A 19,307-nucleotide genomic window follows, 5' to 3' on the forward strand; every position below is an offset into this window, starting at 1 on the left:
TTACTCGTTAGCAATCAGAATGTATGGCCTCTCCCTAGTTTTTAGGTATTTCATCTAAATATGGACAGTGACTCAACTTGTGGGTGTTCAAAGAAAAGAGAAAAGCATTGCATATGTTCCCTGACAAGTACAAAATAAACCAACAAATAAATAAAAAACAATTTTTGAAGCAAGAAAGAAAAATCTACATGATTTAATCGAGTGCAAATGTGTTTTTGTTAAAGTTGTATATTTGTTTCCTAGTGTTTCTATGATGTGACATTGTTAGACTTTCCAATGCGCTTAACTGCAAAAAAATGAAAATAACAGGATTTCTGAAAAATATTAATGACATGAAAACATTAGATGCAATTGTTTAACAAATGTACATGTATTTTACCCTGACAAATGTATTATGTAATTAAAAGCAGCCAATGGCCTTATAGAAGTAGCAGGATCAAACAGCACAAGTAGTCCAACAGCGCAGAGTAGTAATGTGAAACGTTTGTCAAACTCGTGTAGGGAAATGTTGGTGTCACAGACCCTCCAACATGACCCGTTCCATTAGGTACAAAATGCTCTGTTCCTGGACTTCTCTCTTAATTTATGATTGCAGACACCTGTGATGAAACACCTGTCTCATCAATTACCTAGTTCAACACAGGTGACTGCAATCATACATTAGGTGGGAAGTCCAGGAGCAGAGTGTTTTGTACCTAATGGAACGGGTCATGTTGGAGGGTAAGGTGTCAAACACACCAACATGAAAGGAACTTCATAGATCCAACTTCTATTAAATGAAGGGAGAACCATAACTTGTGTTACTTTCTTTACGCACAGCCTCTCAGCATGTCCTCAAGTACCCAATAGTCCATATTTACAAGTTTTTCATAAACATGTTCAAGTGTATTAAACAAGTTAAAATGGCTAGTACCGCGTATTCTCATATGGGAAAATCCTCAAAACATGCGTAAAACCTAAAGAGTTCAGAGATTGGGAATAGCGATATTAGAACAAACTTTTCACAGATGAATTTCATACTAATAGAGATGGTTGTAAGGCGGTTTGGGGCCGTTTCAGAGGTAGACGCAATGCGATATTTGCAGAGTTAAGCGATTCTTTTTGTAGTGCACATGCATCCTGATGGATTACCACAGGGGTCGCAGTGAGTATTTGGATGAAAAGTGACTGACAGTTAGTGAGAGTGTTTGTTTGGAGGTAACGGGGGGGGGCAAGTCAAACATGAGCGTGTCACGTTTCGGGAGCGTTTCTCAGCCTGCGACCCTATATGCAATTACAGTGGATCCGGTGGCTGACTTCTGACAGACATTCTGAGCAACCAGTGCGACAAATGTGCAGCTGATGGTGCGACTTTGTAAGCAGGCGAGCGTCTCTATAAATGCCGGCGGCCGCAGCATTTGTGCACAAAGTTACAGCTGTGACAGGATTAGCGTCCTCCACTGAATCAGTATTAGGTGTCTGTGGCTCTTGTAATCTGCTGCCCATACCATCTATTCTACCAGTTTACACCAGTTGCTACTAAACTCTGATATTACCTGATTTTCCCGTGTGTGGGAGTATAAACAATGCTTCTGCTATGGGACCTCTAAGGTATTTTGCTCATAGGATTTTGAAAACTTTTTTCCTTTCACTCAGGTGTTCTCAACCAATAATAATGAAGGTTTCATTATGATTTTAGAGTAGAATAGTAGCTTCGCAAGTGGGCAATAGTGAGTGGACCTAGTACAGTGGCATTAGCCAGCCAGGTTTCAATGTAACTTTAAGAAAAATTATCAAAATGCTGAAAATCTTTTAGCAGGGGAGAGCACCAGATAAAAGGTATCAGCACCTAGACCAAATTAACCTTGTAAGAAATTACATTGTACAGTTCAAAAATGTGCTTGAATATGCCAAATAAATGTGTAGTAATACTCCTCATTACATTAATAGGAATCAAAAAAGGATTAGGTTAACCATATCCTACCATATCTACTACATCAGACACAGGCAACCCTTGGCACTTGTGACCCAAGGTGACACTCAAAGACGTTTTGAGTGGCACCCATCGAGACAGTCCATCTCCCACTACAAACAGTTCTGCTCCTCCCCTATTGCTCCACCTCATGCGAGACCCTTTGCAAACCGGGGAACCCAAGCATGGCCTGCATACTCAGCCGAGCCTGGGACTCTTGTGAGTGAACGCTACTACAGTTAGTCTACAGTTAGTATTGCTCACAGTTGAACATCTGGCACCCAAAAAGAAAAATGTTGCCTATCCCATATGTTTTGGGACCTCTCCCTTAAGAAGGCTTAAATTGAACATTGTTTAGTATAAGTATAGTATAACTTTGTTTATTATAAGGTCAACTTGCTATAGGCAATGTGCTGATATTTTCTTTTATTCATCTCTTAACAGCATTAAGCACTAGATAATTGGAGATGTTTCATGTTTCTACACGCACCTTATTATGGTAAATGGAACAATTTAAAGGGATTAAAGTGGCTTTGAAGAATGAGAGCAGGCCATGTCACATACATATTCTAGTTTTGTGATTACAAAAGTTTACCAAAAACATTTTTCTGTTACATAATATAGTTTAACAGCACATTGAGAATCAGTCACTAATAGCAATACATACAAAGAATTCTGTGAATACTGTGACTAACAAATTCCTTGTGATACTGGGAAAATATAACCCAAGAATCAAAAAAGAATCAGGTTAACTGAATCCCAGTGTTTCTGCTACATGTTTTGGGACCTCTCCCTTAAAACGGCAATATAGAACCCACATAGTATAACTTTTATTTAGCACTTCCATCTCCTAAAAGCATTGTGTGGTAGGAGATGTTGCTATACACATAACATGCAACTATGAGCCAGCTCATTAGGATGACTAGAATGATATAAAATTTACAGGAGTTACATTGATTAAAGTGGCTTTAATGAATGAAAGCAGGCCACGTCACATGCTTATTCTAGATTAGAGATTCAAAGACCTATTAATGGGGCAGATGTATGAAGCTCTGGAAAGTGATAAAGTGCAGAGTGATAAACGACCAACCAATCAGCTCACAACTGTCATGTTACAGGCTGTGTTTGAAAAATGACAGGTGGGAGCAGATTGGTTGGTCATTTATCACTCTGCACTTTATCACTTTCCACAGCTTCACACATCTGCCCCAATGTGTCTAAAAGTTTACCAAAACTTTTTCTTTTGCATAACAGTTTAATAGAACATAAAGATCCAAGCACTAAAAGCAGTGAACTTTATTACAAAGAACTTTGGAAATACTTTGACAAAGATAATAAATGTGATTTTTGTAAAAGCAAACAATTTTGTTCAGTAAATCAAGTTAGGAATGAAGGCGATAACCAGAATTTCTGTTGGTGAGTTATAGTGTGAATTACATACTGTATGTTACTTTTATTTTGTGTGCTGATCATCACCTATGTACATAAACTATTTTTTAAATAGGGATTGATAAAACCACATTAATAAACTAATCTTTCTGTCATTTCTTTTATATATATATTTAACAGGAACTTTAATCCATTCTGTGCAAAAAATGATTAGTGGTTTATTTAGCATCCCATATTTTCATATGTTTTATAAGAAAGGAGATGTCATCGGACCTAAAGCAAGCTTAGGCAACCTTTGGTTCTCCAGTTCTTATTATGCTACAATAGTGTAGGTTATCTACCTGTCATGTGCACATAGTCTTTGACCTTGCTTTATAATCAATATTTGAAATTCAATGTCAACAGTTTTGACTGTTTAACTCTCAGGACCTGATTCAGCAGTCCACGTAAGTGCACTGCTGATCGCAGATTCCCGATGTTCGGGAATCTGTGCTGGCGTCAGACCCGTTCTGTGCATGTGCAGAACGGGTCTGCGAGGCCACACGCAAACTGGCAGCAGACCGTCAGTGATTGACAGTCTGCTGCCATTTGGGGGGGGGAGGGGGCAGCAATGCCCTCTGTTCCCCGAAACGGAGGCGTGTCGCCGGCGTTGCGGGGGTAGGAAGAAACCAGGATCTTCGTTGGCCTCTTCCTGAAAACTGCGGCGGCCGGCTGCGGTAGCCAGCCGATGGTATGCAGATTAACCGATGCTGCGTTGGACAAAGCAGCTCAGAGTTGAGTAATGTACAGGAGGCATGATGCCTCCTGCTGCATTACCATATCTGCAAGGGTCGCAATTGCAAAGCTGCCTGCATGCATACATCATATATCTATAGCCTGCGTGCAGCTTTGCAAATACGATCCTTACGGAATCAGGCCCTCAGTTTGGAGGCAGAAGGGGGTCAGCATTAATTTGTATCGCTGTCAGGCAAAAAAAATTCTACATTGTAAATTCATTCAAATTCAATCAAAGGGATGTAGCAAATCCAATACGGTTATTGCGTCGGTCAAATTCAGTGTAATATTCTCCTATGAATGTAGCTCCCAAAATCCAAATAGGTCCTATGGGTGGAGGGATGTCCAGACCAGAAAAAGCAACATAACACACTTCCTCTCCAAAATGTGATTGCTGTAATGAAATAAAGAGCATGAGCACAGTTATCAAAGTGATACAGTCTCACATAACAGCTGTTACACTGAATTATTAAATTTTTTTGTAAAGGGAACTTTAGACTATTATGACCACACAGACTACACTGGAATGCATCTTTATGTGTAAGATCATGCAGCACAACATTCATATGTAACATGTTTACAGTTTTATTATTATCTTTTAACTCTGTAAAGCAAGACAGATCAAATAACAGGCAGAAAATTCTAATTTTTGGAAATGTATGTTTATTGGACACTTTGACAAAATGAAAAAAAAAAATATTTGCATACACATTCTTGTATCATATTTGATCCATCAGGCATTTATGACAACATATTGGATCAGAAAATTATACATATGACATTATAGGGAAATATTTATAAAAATACTTGAATGTACAAGTACTTTTATAAATATTTTCCCTTTAACAAAATGGTTCACAAATTGCTATGTTACCAAGCAACTTGCTTTGGCGAAGTGATTTTTAGAATTTCTGCAAAGAAGTAATAAGACTTGTTGTGTCCAACTTTTATCTGGAAAGTCAGGTTTGGACATTAACTATGCAGCTCCTAGAACACTTAGGGGTCTATTTACTAAGCAGTGTTAGGAGACAGAGTGAAAAGTGATAAGAAAGTGATAAGGTGCCAGCCAATCAGCTCCCAACTGTCATTTTTCAAACACAGCCTGTGAGATGACAGTTGGGAGCTGATTGGCTGACACCTTATCACTTTATTATCACTTTTCACTCTGTCTCCTAACACTGCTTAGTAAATAGACCCCTTAATATGCAAATTGACATGGGTGTAATGTTACAACCTTTTTTAAATCGCTGGGCTTATTACCCCCACCTAAACTTGTACTTTGAAAAAACAACTGGGGGCATGTGTGACTGCAAAGATGGTGGATGCATTATAGAGGTGCTCTGTTGACGTTTCCCAGATCCTCCTGCCATTGTCAATCTGGCGTCCTCCTAACAACATCACACCTCTACTCTACCTGCCTCCTGAGCTTGCTGTCAAGCACACCATCTTGTCACTAGCTCCCCTCCTCACCCCTGGAGTGGAGGCTTCAGCTACCACGAAGCAGGGGCTTTATTTGCCCAGCCTGATAGGCACCAGTGACCCATCTCATTAACACATCACTGTAATCTCTCCAGGTATCCCTCTGTATTCGATTCTTCTGTACCGTGCCACATGCCATACAAGTTTGGCTGACGGCTCCCTTCAGACAAAATGCCTCTGCGAAACATGTTTTCTACTTCAGGGTCCATAGGGTATCCACAGGATACTTTGGTGTATAGGCGATGGCGGCAGACATCCAGGCACCACAGAGTTAAAAACTTCTCCATCCTCCCAGGATGCACTGGGGTCCCTCTCCTATACCCCGCCCCCGAGCCTCAGGCACTCAGTTTTCGTCGGTGCCTGGCCGAAGTCGGATGCACCGTACAGAGTGTGGGTCTGCACGGCCCCTGAAGTTCTTCAATGCAGCTGTGGCTGCACATCTAACGAGCAGACAACATGGACATTCTGTACTGACGTCCATGTTGTCGCTCCTACACCCCGCTGGTACCAGAACGCCGGTACTGATCCGGGGATGCTGGTGGGTGACTGGGGTCACAGCTAGCGGTGGCCCCGGTTGCCCGGACTGTGGCCGGATTTACAGGGGTTCAGGTAAGCGGCAAGTTCCCGCGGTGGGTCCCAGCCGAATAGCACAGTCCTTAGTCCCCAGGCAGGGGGCTCCCTGGGGATTGGCTGCAGTGTGGAACCAGGCTACTGATCCCTGCGCTTTCTACTACCCCCTGGGACTGAGGACTGGACAGAAACAGTAAATGTTCAGCGTCCCAGGGGTTAAATGCATGCCAGGGGAGCGCGCTTTCCCTGCTAAGCAGCCGGCGCCTCCCCCGCTGCACACGGCCTCTCCACAAGGTGGTTAGGTATCTGCATGCACTCCGCCCCCGGACCAGCCCTCCCTCTGCTCCTCGGTGGCCATTTTAACACATGTGGCAAACGCTGCTGGAAGCTGTTAACGCGGGCATCGTGGTCTGGGTCCCTCTGCATACCTCTCCTCCGGTGCAAGGTCAGTGTAGGCAGCGCTGTTTCCTACCAGGCTGAGGTCTGGTTAGTTGATGAAGCGCAGATACTGCAGGGTTTTCAATATTCTGCATTGTATTGACTTTGGGCTAGCGCTGCTGTCTGTTACTTTCACATACTGTCAGCAATTTTCCCTATCCCTTTCTTCTTCTCTGCTCAAGCCCTTGCGGTGCGGTGTTGCAAGGGGGATTTATACCTCACTATACAACTTGTTGTGAAATGCGGTGGTCACATACAGCTCCGGGTCACACACTCAGTATGTCTGACAGTGAGCACGATTTCCCCATTCCGCCTAAGTGTACTGTATGCAAGGTACCATTGGCAGAGGGTGATGGTAACTCTGATGGATTATGTAAGGCGTGCCTGCGGTTGGCACGGCCGATTTCTGTCACTACACCTGTGCAGGAGCTACCATGGGCTTGTTTTGCTACGGCACTTACTATCCTGGTGGGCCAGTTAACGACAACCACTGCGTGTCCCCAGATGGGGGTCTCACAGCAGTCTATGGTGTCGACCCCTATGCAGGGGTTTCCTACACAGTTAATAGTACCTCAGAGTTTCCCGTTGTCGCCCCCTCAGGTCATCCATGAACCTGCGTGGGCTAATTCACTGTCTACCTCAGTACAACAGCTATTAGAGGTGTTACAGGGTGAGTCGTCTGTGCGGGCGCAGAAGCGTCTGACGACAGATGATGGCTCATACGTGCGGTGCGCACGGCCTTGGTTATTGAGGATGACGCTCCTCATGTAGCTAAATCAAAATATGCTTTTTTCAAGGATATTAAAAGTGATGCTACGGTGTTTCCCCTATCTGATCAGCTAGTGGATCATTTAGAGGAGGCATGAAAAACGCCGGGTAAGCGTTACCAGCCCCCTAGACGGTTTGCGGTGGCATACCCTTTTGCAGATAATTATTTTGCAAAATGGGATAACCCGCCACAAGTGGATTCACACATCTAGTAAAGGGTGCTACGTTGCCTATGCCCTCTATGTCCTCCTTAAAGGATCCAACGGATCGCAGGGTAGAAATATGTTTGAAAGTGATTTATTCCCTTGCAGGAGGCGTGTCAGACCGGCTTTGGCCGTGTGATGGGTGGCAAGAGCTATGGAGCACTGGGCTGATACCTTGGAGGCATCCCTGGACCCAGACTCGTCACCTGAGCAGGTGGAGTTGGTGGGTAATTTAAGGGACTCAGCTACCTTCATTAATGAGGCAGCTTTAGATATGGGCCTCATGGCGTCCAAGATCTCCTCGGCAGCAGTGGCGGCTCGTCGTATCCTGTGGCTGCGTTCTTGGAAGGTGGATGCTGATTCCAAAAAGGGTTTGGAGGGGTTACCCTTCAATGGAGAAGTGCTGTTTGGCCCTGATCTAGACAAAATTGTGGATACTTCGGCAGCATCTAAGTCTGCGTGTCTGTCCTCCACTACTGTCCCATCAGGAGTGGGTTCTTCGTCCTTTCGGCCCTACAGAACGCAGAACAGACCCAGGGTACAGTCCTTTCCTAGGAGGACTGCCGCCAAGAAACCTGCAAAGCCCAGGAAGCAGGCCTGGAGTACCAGACATCCCACTCCCAAGTCCGATGACAAACCTTCGGCCTGACAGGACGGGCCTCTCTTTGGGGGACCTCAAAGTGCGAGGCCGACTTCTGAAATTCGCCCAAAGCTGGTGTCTGACCACTTCAGACACATGGGTCAGAGAAGTGGTCTCTTAGGGGTACGCCCTCTCCTTCCGCAGGAGGCCTCCCAGCCGGTTTTTCACCTTGGGCCTTCTGTCCAATCAGGACAAGGCCCGGGAACTCAAGAAGGTAATGCACTCGATGCTCCAGAGTTATAGTGCCAGTTCCTTTGTCTCAGAAGGGATTGGGGTATTACTCCAATCTTTTTCTGGTGCAGAAACCCAATGGGTCCTACCGGCCAATACTCAACCTCAAATCCCTCAACAAATTTCTGAGGGTTCCTCGGTTCAGGATGGAGACCCTGCGTTCTATTATTTTACCAATGGAACCTGGGGATTTCATGGTGTCGCTGGATATTCAGGATGCTTACCTGCATATCCCTCTTGTCCCAGCACACCAGTGCTTCCTCAGATTTGCAGTGGTCAAGGACCACTTCCAGTTTCAGGCTCTGCCCTTCGGTCTGGCTACAGCACCTCGGGTGTTCACCAAAGTTATGGCCGTCATGGCAGCCCACCTGCGGTTGCAGGGAGTCCGCCTGTTACCTTATCTGGACGATCTCCTGTTACTGGCGGAGTCCTCAGAGAAACTTCAGCGCCATCTGCAACTTACAGTCTCTGTATTGCAGTCTCTTGGCTGGCTGATAAATTTGTCCTCCCTGGTACCATCACAGAGGATGCTCCATCTAGGAGCTCTGTTGGATTCCCAACATCAGGGGATCTTGGTGATGGGAGAAAAGATCTCTGCGTTACAGGCAAAGATCCCTCTTTGCCTGCAGAGTCGCCGGGTGTCTATTCACTCGGCAATGAGTGATCCCAGTAAGGGATCCATGGTATCTATGTTCGACATGGTGGAGTTTGCCCAGTTTCACTCAAGACCTCTGCAGAAGCTGATCCTCTCCGGATGGAATGGGTCGCCCCAAAGGATAAAGACACAGACTATGGTGCTTTCCCCGGAGGTGCGATTATCTCTGGCCTGGTGGCTACAGACGCCTCACCTGAACAAGGGGCGCCCCTTTTGGAATGCAGACTGGGCCCTTCTGACGACGGATGCCAGTCTCCGATGCTGGGGATCGGTGATGGGTCCACATTTCTTTCAGGGAAGGTGGAAATCAGTAGAAGCTGCTCTTCCAATAAATATATTGGAACTGTGGGCAGCATTCAAGGCTCTCCAGCAAGCAAGACAGGTCCTGCAGGGTAAACCTGTGCAGGTACAGTCGGACAACACCACCACAGTGGCATACATAAACCGCCAAGGAGGGACTCGCAGTCAGGTGGGTCTGACAGAGGTGTCCCGCATTCTAGTATGGGCGGAAAAGCATCTCACCGCAATATCAGTAGTGTTCATACCAGGAGTTCTCAACTGGGAAGCAGACTTTCTCAGCCATCAAGACGTGCATCCAGAAGAGTGGTCTCTTCACCAGGAGGTGTGTCAGCTACTGGTGAACAAGTGGGGCCTTCCAGAGATAGATCTCATGGCCTCACGACACAGCAACAAACTGCCAATGTTCGGGTCAAGAACAAGAGACGCAAAGGCTTGTCTAGTGGACGCTCTGGCGGTCAAGTGGACCTTCCAGTATGCGTACCTCTTCCCTCCGTTCTCCCTTCTTCCTTGAGTGATACACAAATTCAAGCAAGAAGGCAGCACGCTACTGCTGATTGCTCCAGCGTGGCCCAGGTGGCACTGGTACACGGATCTTCAGAGTCTCTCAGTGGACACTCCGCTGTTGTTGCCTCAACATCAGGACCTGCTATCTCAGGGTCCTTGCCATCATCCGGACCTGAGTCGGCTGTCTTTGACGGCGTGGCTATTGAGACTGCCCTCTTGAGGTCCAGAGGTTTCTCCAGTTCGGTGGTCAACACCATGCTGAGAGCTCGGAAGCCTTCATCTGCCAACATCTACCATAGAGTGTGGCGGGCTTTCTTCCAGTGGTGTCACACTAGAGGTTATGCTCCTCAGGTGTTCAGATTGTCCAGGGTTCTGGCCTTCCTACAGGCGGATTTAGACCAGGGTCTTCGCCTAGCTTCCCTGAAGGTACAGGTGTCTGCACTTTCAGTGTGGTTTCACCGTAGGATTGCTATGCTTCCTGATGTCCGCACCTTTATGCAAAGGGTGCTTCTTATTCAGCCTCCCTTTGTTCCACCTGTGGCACCATGGGATCTGGCTGTGGTCTTGAAGACTCTTCAAGGACGGCCATTTGAACCACTGGGCTCAGTGGATTTGAAATGGCTAACCATTAAGACTGTATTCCTTCTGGCTATTGCTTCAGCCAGAAGGGTTTCGGAATTGGGAGCTCTCTCATGTAGACCTCCATTTCTAATTTTTCATAGAAACAGGGCTGTGCTGCGCACTCGTCCTGGGTTTCTTCCAAAGGTGGTATCTAGTTTCCATATCAACGAGGACATTATTGTACCATCATTTACTTCACCGGACCTTTCGGTTGGTGAGGCCACCTTGGATGTGGTGCGGGCCTTGAAAATCTATGTGGACCGCACTTCTGTCTATTGGAAGTCAGCCTCTTTGTTTGTCCTTTATGGCTTCCACAAAAGAGGTTGGCCTGCCACTAAAGAAACATTGGCAGGATGGATTCGACTGGCTATCTCTGAAGCTTTTGCTCATGAGGGCCTTCCTGTTCCATCTTCTGTTAAGGCTCATTCCACTAGGTCTTCGTGGGCAGCTCGATGTGGCGCCTCAGCTGTTCAGCTTTGCAAGGCGGCCACGTGGTCATCTGTCCATACTTTCGTACGGTATTATACTTTTGATACCTACGCCTCTCAGGATGCTTCCTTCGGGCGACGGATTCTCCGCTCAGCACAGGAGCGTCCCCACCCTTGAAGGATACTGCTTTGGGACATCCCCAAGGTATCCTGTGGATACCCTATGGACCCTGAAGTATAAAATATGAAATATGGTAAGAACTTACCCTTGTTATCTCTATTTCTACGAAGTCCATACGGTTCCACAGGACTCCCGCCCTATCGTACATGTACTGCAGATGGGCTGTGATTCTGGTCACCGGTTTTTCTGTCTCCCTCTGGTGAGAATGTGATTCTTGTGTGTTCCAGACTTTCTTCTCTCTCTCTTTATCCTCCTTCGGCCTACGGCTTGTGACGAAACTGAGTGCCTGAGGCTCGGGGGCGGGGTATAGGAGAGGGACCCCAGTGCATCCTGGGAGGATGGAGAAGTTTTCAACTCTGTGGTGCCTGGATGTCTGCCGCCATCGCCTATACCCCAAGGTATCCTGTGGAACCCTATGGACTTCATAGAAATAGAGATAACAAGGGTAAGTTCTTACTATATCTCATATTTTTTGGCCATTTTGGATTCTTCTCCCTGCTGCCTTCTGACCTTATTCTCCACTCAGTGTCCTTCCGGTGTTCCAGCTTGCTACACCTCAAGTATAGTGACCCATCCTGCCCTGTTTTTGTCATTTACTGCAGTGTTCTACCTGTCTGCAAAATCGGACATCACCACCGTCTCTCTCTAAAATGCCTCCCCTATACATCCCACCTTAAGTGAGCCTGATCTTATCAATCCTGAACTGCTTCCAATCCCATCAGGAGGGTTCCCCCTAGTTCTTTATGAATGTATCTTTCCTCTGACACTTTGGATTATTTTCATATTTCTCCGCTCAGTCTCATATGCCATAGGTGTCCGACAAAGATAATACAAGTTCACAGTTTGAGGCTATGCTGCTCATTATACTACCTCCTGTTTTTCTATTCCCCCTGCTCATAGCTGCCCTCTGCCTGCTGCAGCCTTGCACACTTTCAAACAAGGACTCTATGTAACCATCATACTGCTGTGCATCAATTCACAGGGTATGTGTCCTTTATCAACTTTGCACTGGTTGCACATTGTACTTAAGCAGCTTGTCAAGCTATCTCTCTTCCCCTGGTAATGCAGGAAAGACTGACAGAGGCAATAAATCCTGAAGCTATACTGTTTTAGGTGACCATGCCATCTTCTACTTAGCAGTCATGAAACTATAACATCTGTTATGGGGAACCTTGGCCTTTGTCAACCCTCAGTCGTGATGTGCCATTTGTTGTAGCAGATTATCACATCCCATTTTCTCAATGGGGAAGGATAAGACGGGCTCGCAAAAGAACCTAAGGAAAACCCCCGCATGCTTAACTCAAACGAACCACTGTTACTTCTTCATAATTTCACACTCTCCCAGGAAGATCATCTGTTTAATAACAAGGCCTATTTTAATGCAATGGATCATACCTCTTTGGGTGCAATGGTTCAGCCCCCTCGGTTTAGAAAGTACCTATGCAGGTCCTCCAACTTCTTAGGGACCTTGGTAAGCTCTTGGCTCATGTCAAGATGTTTCCTTCCAAACAAGATTTGCAGGCACTTGCATCATGGCTACAAGAGTCTATACAAACTCAGATCTCCCATGTCTAAGGCGACATCACCCATTTGGCTTCTAGGGTCAATACCCTGGAGTTTGATAAGTATGCCCCAGCTGAGCGTTTTACGTAGTTATGTGACAGGGTGACCCACCCAGCTGCAGGGATGAAGGCTATGCAACTACAAATTGACAATCTTAATAACAGAGGTCAGAAAAACAATGTTCGGATCTGAGAACTGCCTGAAGATTTTGCTACACACTGCCTCACTGAAGCTCCTAACAAAATTTTGAGTGAAGTCCTGGAGTTAGAGCCCAATGGCTCTTTTGAATTTGACATGTAAAGACAGCCCCAAGGATGTTATCTGTTGGCTCCAGTACTTTTCACAAAAGGAAGAAATCCTTCAGAAGATGTGCAAATTAGGTGGTGTGGAAATGAATGGCCACAAGCTACAAATTTTCCAGGATCTCTCTTGGTGTACAACAGGGGAGATGCACTATGCCTTGGAGAGTGATAAAGTACTAACCAATCAGCTCCTAACTGTCATTTTTCAAACAGCCTGAAAAGTGACAGTTAGTAGCTGATTGTTTGGTACTTTATCACTCTCCACTTTATCACTCTTGAAGGGTTAGTACATCTCCCCCTAAGAGAGATTCTACAACAGAGTAAAATGCTATAACTCCTAACACAAGGCGATTTCCTCTTAAGCTGGTCCTACACGGTGCGATATGCACTGTGCAAGGCGATTGGGGATCCGACGTCCGACATATTGGGTGGTCCCCACACACGGTGCGATCAGGTGGCCGACTGCCTGATATGCTGGCTCTGCCCTCCCCCACCCACATTGCGCTGCATGGGATCGCACATCGCATACCCAGATCGACTGAACCTGCAGTAAGATCTGGGGGTGCCATGTACGACTCCACAGGTGCGATGTACGACCCCACGGGCGCATGCTCTGTCCAATATCATGCCCATATACGGTACTATAGAGCAGCCAAATCGTACCAATCCATCGGATCGGCTGCTTTATTGCACTATGTATGGGTACATTTACTTTTCAAGTGATGCAGACTCTTCAAGGGAAGCTGTTCACCCTGAGGGCATCTTTGGATCTGAACACTTATTGCTCTACCCTAGGCATTTCTAAGGTCAATGGTTCTTATTGGAAATAAACCATTTTCTTCACTGACCCACAGAGCGGTCTGTCTCGCCAAGTATTCAGGCAGATGGGCCAACCCTCCAAGAAAACAGTGGCAGGCCCGAGTCCTTCCAGGGAGGTAGCCATCACTTGAAGTCTCTTTCGCCTTCAAGTTGCAGGACTCCAAGCATCTGAAGTCTATCCCTTCACCCTGCACTTCTTTATGTGGGTACCTCTTGTGACATGTTACAACTATATTGTATGGCATACAGGGCAGTGTGTGTAAACTGAAAACATTTAGACTCTACAGTTACTGTGTACTGGTTTTACAAGATTGTCTTCATTTTTACAGCAGGAAATCTACCGCTTGGAATACTTATTAACTAGAGTTAAACTCATGATGCATATGTAATTTGTGGAAAAATTTTCCTGTAATGGTTTCACTAGTGAGTGCAAAGTTGCATTTACCCGAACTCTGATACAAATTGACAGGCCAAGGTTTCCATCTGTTTGTTTCACTTCATGTTTGTTTTCCCATCTACGGAGAACTGCAGATGGCCTCCAAACATATTTTACAGGTTAACAGTGAAAGTCTATCAAGATTGGAGTACAGGAATGTGGGTGGATTCATTTGGAGCTCAAACTCCAATACAACTATGCTTTATCTAGGTTTTATTTAGTTGCTAGATGTGCAAAATAGATACAGTACTAAAGGGGTTTATTTAATGACAGCAGAGTGTCATAGATGTTTAGGTGGCAATATTTTATACGGCAAAACCCCAGAAAATTGGGTTGTAACATAAATATTTTCCAACTAAAAAAGTCAAGTTATGCCTTTAAATTTCTGCTTAAAATTCCACCTCAAAAATTCACAAAAATGTTTTTTTGACAAATTGCACCTCAGTATGTAAAGCTCTAAGAGTTATAATTCAAAAGGGTCTATTTATCATACACCAGCTTTCGGGGGATACCTGCAAATATTAAGTATCCCTCAGATGTATTATGGAGGGATCGCAGCAGATATCTCCAATCTGCAGTCCTTCCATTTCCGACAGCAGCAGCCACTCCCATAAGTTTCTATGGAGGTTGCAAAGATGTCAGATTTACCAAGTTTGGCTGCAGTAGCCTATGAGCTACACTCTGGAAGCTTCCCTTGCAATGCCTCTGCTCATGCGTGGTCTGTATACCATTAATGTGAAGAAGTCTCGATAGAGGAGTGAAGAGACTGCTCAGGGATGGGCTCCTTTCGGAGCCCTGGTCCCTGCGTGTGCTATCTAATACATTCGGGCCCTACTATCGCATACTTTAATGCGATCATAGGTGCAATTATCATGCCCAGATCACACTGAGTATGTGAATATTGATAAATGGGGCCCTAAATGTTTGCAAGATATACCCTAATGGGATGTAGTTTGGAAGCCGACGGTCTAAATGGCGACTGCCGGCTTCCAGACTTTCTAATCCCGGTGTGGTACTAATGACAGGCAACTCGACGCCTGTCAATATCCAGACGCCGGAAGACCAACGGCCGGCATACCGAACGAAGGTAAGCCGCGCGCCGGTCGCGGGCAGCCGCGGGGGGTAGGGATAGGTTTAGGGCTCCCGGGGGGACTTAGGGTTAGGCACCCCCCCAGGAGGGTTAGCTTTAGGCTAGGGAAAGGGGGGGTTAGGGCTAGGCACCTCCGGGGGGAGGTTATGGTTAGGCACCCCCCGGGGGAACTTAGGCAGCGGGGAAGGGGAGGTTAGGTTTAGGCACTTAGAGGGAGGCCAAGGGCTAGGCACTTGGGGGGGGGGTTAGGGTTAGGCACCCCTAAGGGAGGGTTAGCGTTAGGTGTAGAATTAGGTTGGCAATACTTACCTTGGGGACGATCGGGATTTTCACCCTTGCTGGGCTGCCGCTGTCGGGGTTTTAACCACCGGACGCATGTAATACCTACTACACCCACTCTAATAGACTGCAGACTCTTCATCTCAGGGAGAAGAAGGGTTCTATGCAGACAACATCATCGAGTTTGCAAATAGTTTTTTTCATAACGCTGATGTAAACCAGATGATACAGTGGGAAGGTGTGTACAGTGGACTACATAAACTCAATACTTTGAAAATAGGTGCAGAAGTATTTGCAAATGCAAATCATGTACTAGATCAGTGGTCGCCAACCTGTCGCTCGTGAGTTACCGGTGGCTTGCGGACGCAATCTGGGTAGCTTGCCTTGTGGTGATGCATGGAGGTATAGCTCGCCCTACTGCTATAACCTCACGGAGCACAAGCCGCGCATAGGACATGCATGTCACGTGGCGCGGCAGCTGTCACTGTATGACAGACACTGCCAGCAGGCTCGCCACTGACCGCGTTAAGAGAAACGCTTACTGGGCACTGTTTGTTGGGAGTGTGGGACCAGGCCATCCACTGTCCCACCAGCATAATATATCCAGTAGCACCCTGCTCCCCGCTGACAGCTGTCAACAGGCATCAGAGGTGCTGATTGGGCACTTTGAAGAGGGGGTGTGGGAACTGGACATCCACTGTCCCACCTGCATAATCTATCCAGCAGCACTCTGCCCACCCCTGCCAGCTTTTAACAGGTATCAGAGGTACAGATTGGGCACTTTGAAAAGGGGTTGTGGGACCATAAAGTGAATGGAGATAAAGTCCCAGCCAATCAACTCCCAACTACCATGTCACAGGCTGTCTTTGAAATATCGCAGTTAGGAGCTGATTGGCTGGTACTTTATCTCTGTTCACTTTGTCTCCATCCAAAGCTTAGTAGCTTTATCACTGTATTAATAAATGCATTTTTGTTTTTCTATGACAAATTTGGTTATTAAATAATAATAATAATAAATGAATAAAATGTGGCTCTTCAAGACATCTAATTTTTTTCAAGTAGCTCCCACCCCAAGTAAGGTTGAAGACCACTGTCAGGGGCGTATCTATAATGGGTGTAGAGTGTGCGATGCACCGCACACCCTGCACCCATAGTATTTAAAACTTACCTCTCCGAGGTCCTGCATCGGGTCCCTCAGCATTGCTCAAAATGCTGGTAAATGGTTGCCACAGCCATTTTTCCATTATTTTGCGCGTGCGCTGTGAGGAAGTTGCAGCACCATTTCCCCGGCAATCTGCGCATGCGCATTAGACTCTGGGCACACTCTAGTACCCAGAGTCTACTGATGATGCGGTGGCCCTTGACGGGGAATGCACATGTTCCCCCTTCTCTCTTAAGATGCCCCTGACCACTGTACTAGATGCTATATTAGATTGTACCTTACAAATGATGAAACACATGTCAGGAGTTATGTTTTAAAAGAAACCTCCTTATGGTCTGTCTGTTTTACACATTTAAATGCTAAAGTAAAGTTAGTAAAGAAAACTTTTTCTCCTGCAATAATCAAATATGTTATAATTGTTATTCTCTTAGAAGTAACATGTAATTCGTATCAATTCACATTCTCCAATAAATGTCTAGCATAAAGCATATAAGTTTAGAATGATCTTTATTGTGCTTTTGAATACTCATGATAATATCTTTATAAGTGTATTTTAATCTAAATGTTGGTAAAAAAAAAAATCTGAGTTGTAGGGGTAAATTTACTAAGCTCGAATGACATAGAATGAGGCAATATCGCCCGTTAAATGCATATTCGTAATTTACTAAACTCTAAAATCGTCCGACTTTGCTCCATTCAATGTTTAAAATCTGGTTGAGAACACCTGAAAATCGGACAATAACATGTTTTCAAACAAATAGACCATCGATTCAACTCAGCAGCCTTTTGCCATAGACATCAAAAGGACCTTAAAATTTACTAAGGATTCGTTTTTGTTATAGTGGCCGACAGTGGTCGAAGTGGGAATTTTGAAGTGGGGGTATGGAAAATGTAGAAGTTGCGGCAGTGGTGCAACCAGCAACAATGCGTCAGCAGTGATACCAGTCGAGGGCGTTCAGAAAAAAATGAGCATGGGCACGCATCACATGGGGTGTGTCAGGCAGTGATTGATGGGGAGAGAGTGAACGGAAGAGGCAGAGGGTGATAGAGAGAGGCAAAGAGTGATGGGCAGAGGGTGCCGGGGTGAGGGTGACGGTGAGGCAAAAGGTGACAGGGAGAGGCAAAGAGTGATGGGCAGAGGGTGACAGGGAGAGGGTGAGAGTGAAGGAGATGGTGAGAGGCAGAGGGTGGCAGTAAAGCAGAGGGTATCAGGGAGAGGCAAAAAGTGACGGGAAGAGGGTGATGGAGAGAGGCTGGGAGTGACGGTGAGGCAGAGGGTGACAGGGAGAGGCAAAGAGTGATGGGCAGAGGGTGACGGAGAGGCCGAGGGTGAGGTATCCGGGAGAGGCAAAGAGTGATGGAGAGAGTGCTGGGGTGCGGGTGACGGTGAGGCAAAAGGTGACAGGGAGAGGCAAAGAGTGATGGGCAGAGGGTGACAGGGAGAGGGTGAGAGTGAAGGGCTGAGGGTGACGGAGAGAGGCAGAGGGTATCAGGGAGAGGCAGAGAGTAAAGGGAAGAGGGTGACGGAGAGGCTGAGGGTGACGGTGAGGCAGAAGGTGACAGGGAGAGGCAAATAGTGATGGGCAGAGGGTGACAGGGAGAGGGTGACAGAGAGGCAGAAGGTGACGGTAAAACAGAGGGTATCAGGGAGAGGCAAAGAGTGATGGGCAGAAGGTGACTATGAGGCAGAGGGTATCAGGGAGAGGCAAAGAGTGATGGGCAGAGGGTGACAGTGAGGCAGAGGGTGACAAGGAGAGGCAAAGAGTGATGGGCAGAGGGTGACAGTGAGGCAGAGGGTGACAGGGAGAGGCAAAGAGTGATGGGCAGAGGGTGACAGTGAGGCAGAGGGTGACAGGGAGAGGCAAAGAGTGATGGGCAGAGGGTGACGGTGAGGCAGAGGGTGACAGGAAGAGGCTGAGAGTGAAGGGCAGAGGGTGACAGAGAGAGGCAGAAGGTGACGGTAAAACAGAGGGTATCAGGGAGAGGCAAAGAGTGATGGGCAGAAGGTGACTATGAGGCAGAGGTTATCAGGGAGAGGCAAAGAGTGATGGGCAGAGGGTGACAGTGAGGCAGAGGGTGACAAGGAGAGCCAAAGAGTGATGGGCAGAGGGTGACGGTGAAGCAGAGGGTGACAGGGAGAGGCAAAGAGTGATGGGCGGAAGGTGACGGTGAGGCAGAGGGTATCGGAGAGGCAAAGAGTGATGGGCAGACGGTGACGGTGAGGCAGAGGGTATCAGGGAGAGACAAAGAGTGATGGGCAGAGGGTGACGGTGAGGCAGAGGGTGACGGTGAGGCAAAAGGTGACAGGGAGAGGCAAAGAGTGATGGGCAGAGGGTGACAGGGAGAGGGTGAGAGTGAAGGAGATGGTGAGAGGCAGAGGGTGGCAGTAAAGCAGAGGGTATCAGGGAGAGGCAAAAAGTGATGGGAAGAGGGTGATGGAGAGAGGCTGAGAGTGATGGTGAGGCAGAGGGTGATAGGGAGAGGCAAAGAGTAATGGGCAGAGGGTGACGAGGGGGGCCGAGGG

General features: G+C 46.6%; 1 protein-coding gene across 1 annotated transcript in view; it reads right to left on the reverse strand.

Annotated features, from left to right (window-relative positions):
- Positions 1-3,324: 3,324 nt before the first annotated feature.
- Positions 3,325-19,307, reverse strand: part of REN (renin) — an 80,248-nt gene continuing 64,265 nt past the window's right edge. The window contains exon 9 of the mRNA XM_088458171.1: positions 3,325-4,508. Coding sequence (XP_088314297.1) covers positions 4,347-4,508 — 162 coding nt within the window. The 3' untranslated portion in view covers positions 3,325-4,346. The remainder of the gene's footprint in view (positions 4,509-19,307) is intronic.

Source organism: Taudactylus pleione, unplaced genomic scaffold (genome assembly GCF_031769625.1).
Source record: "Taudactylus pleione unplaced genomic scaffold, aTauple2 ptg000814l, whole genome shotgun sequence".
NCBI classification, from domain to species: domain Eukaryota; kingdom Metazoa; phylum Chordata; class Amphibia; order Anura; family Myobatrachidae; genus Taudactylus; species Taudactylus pleione.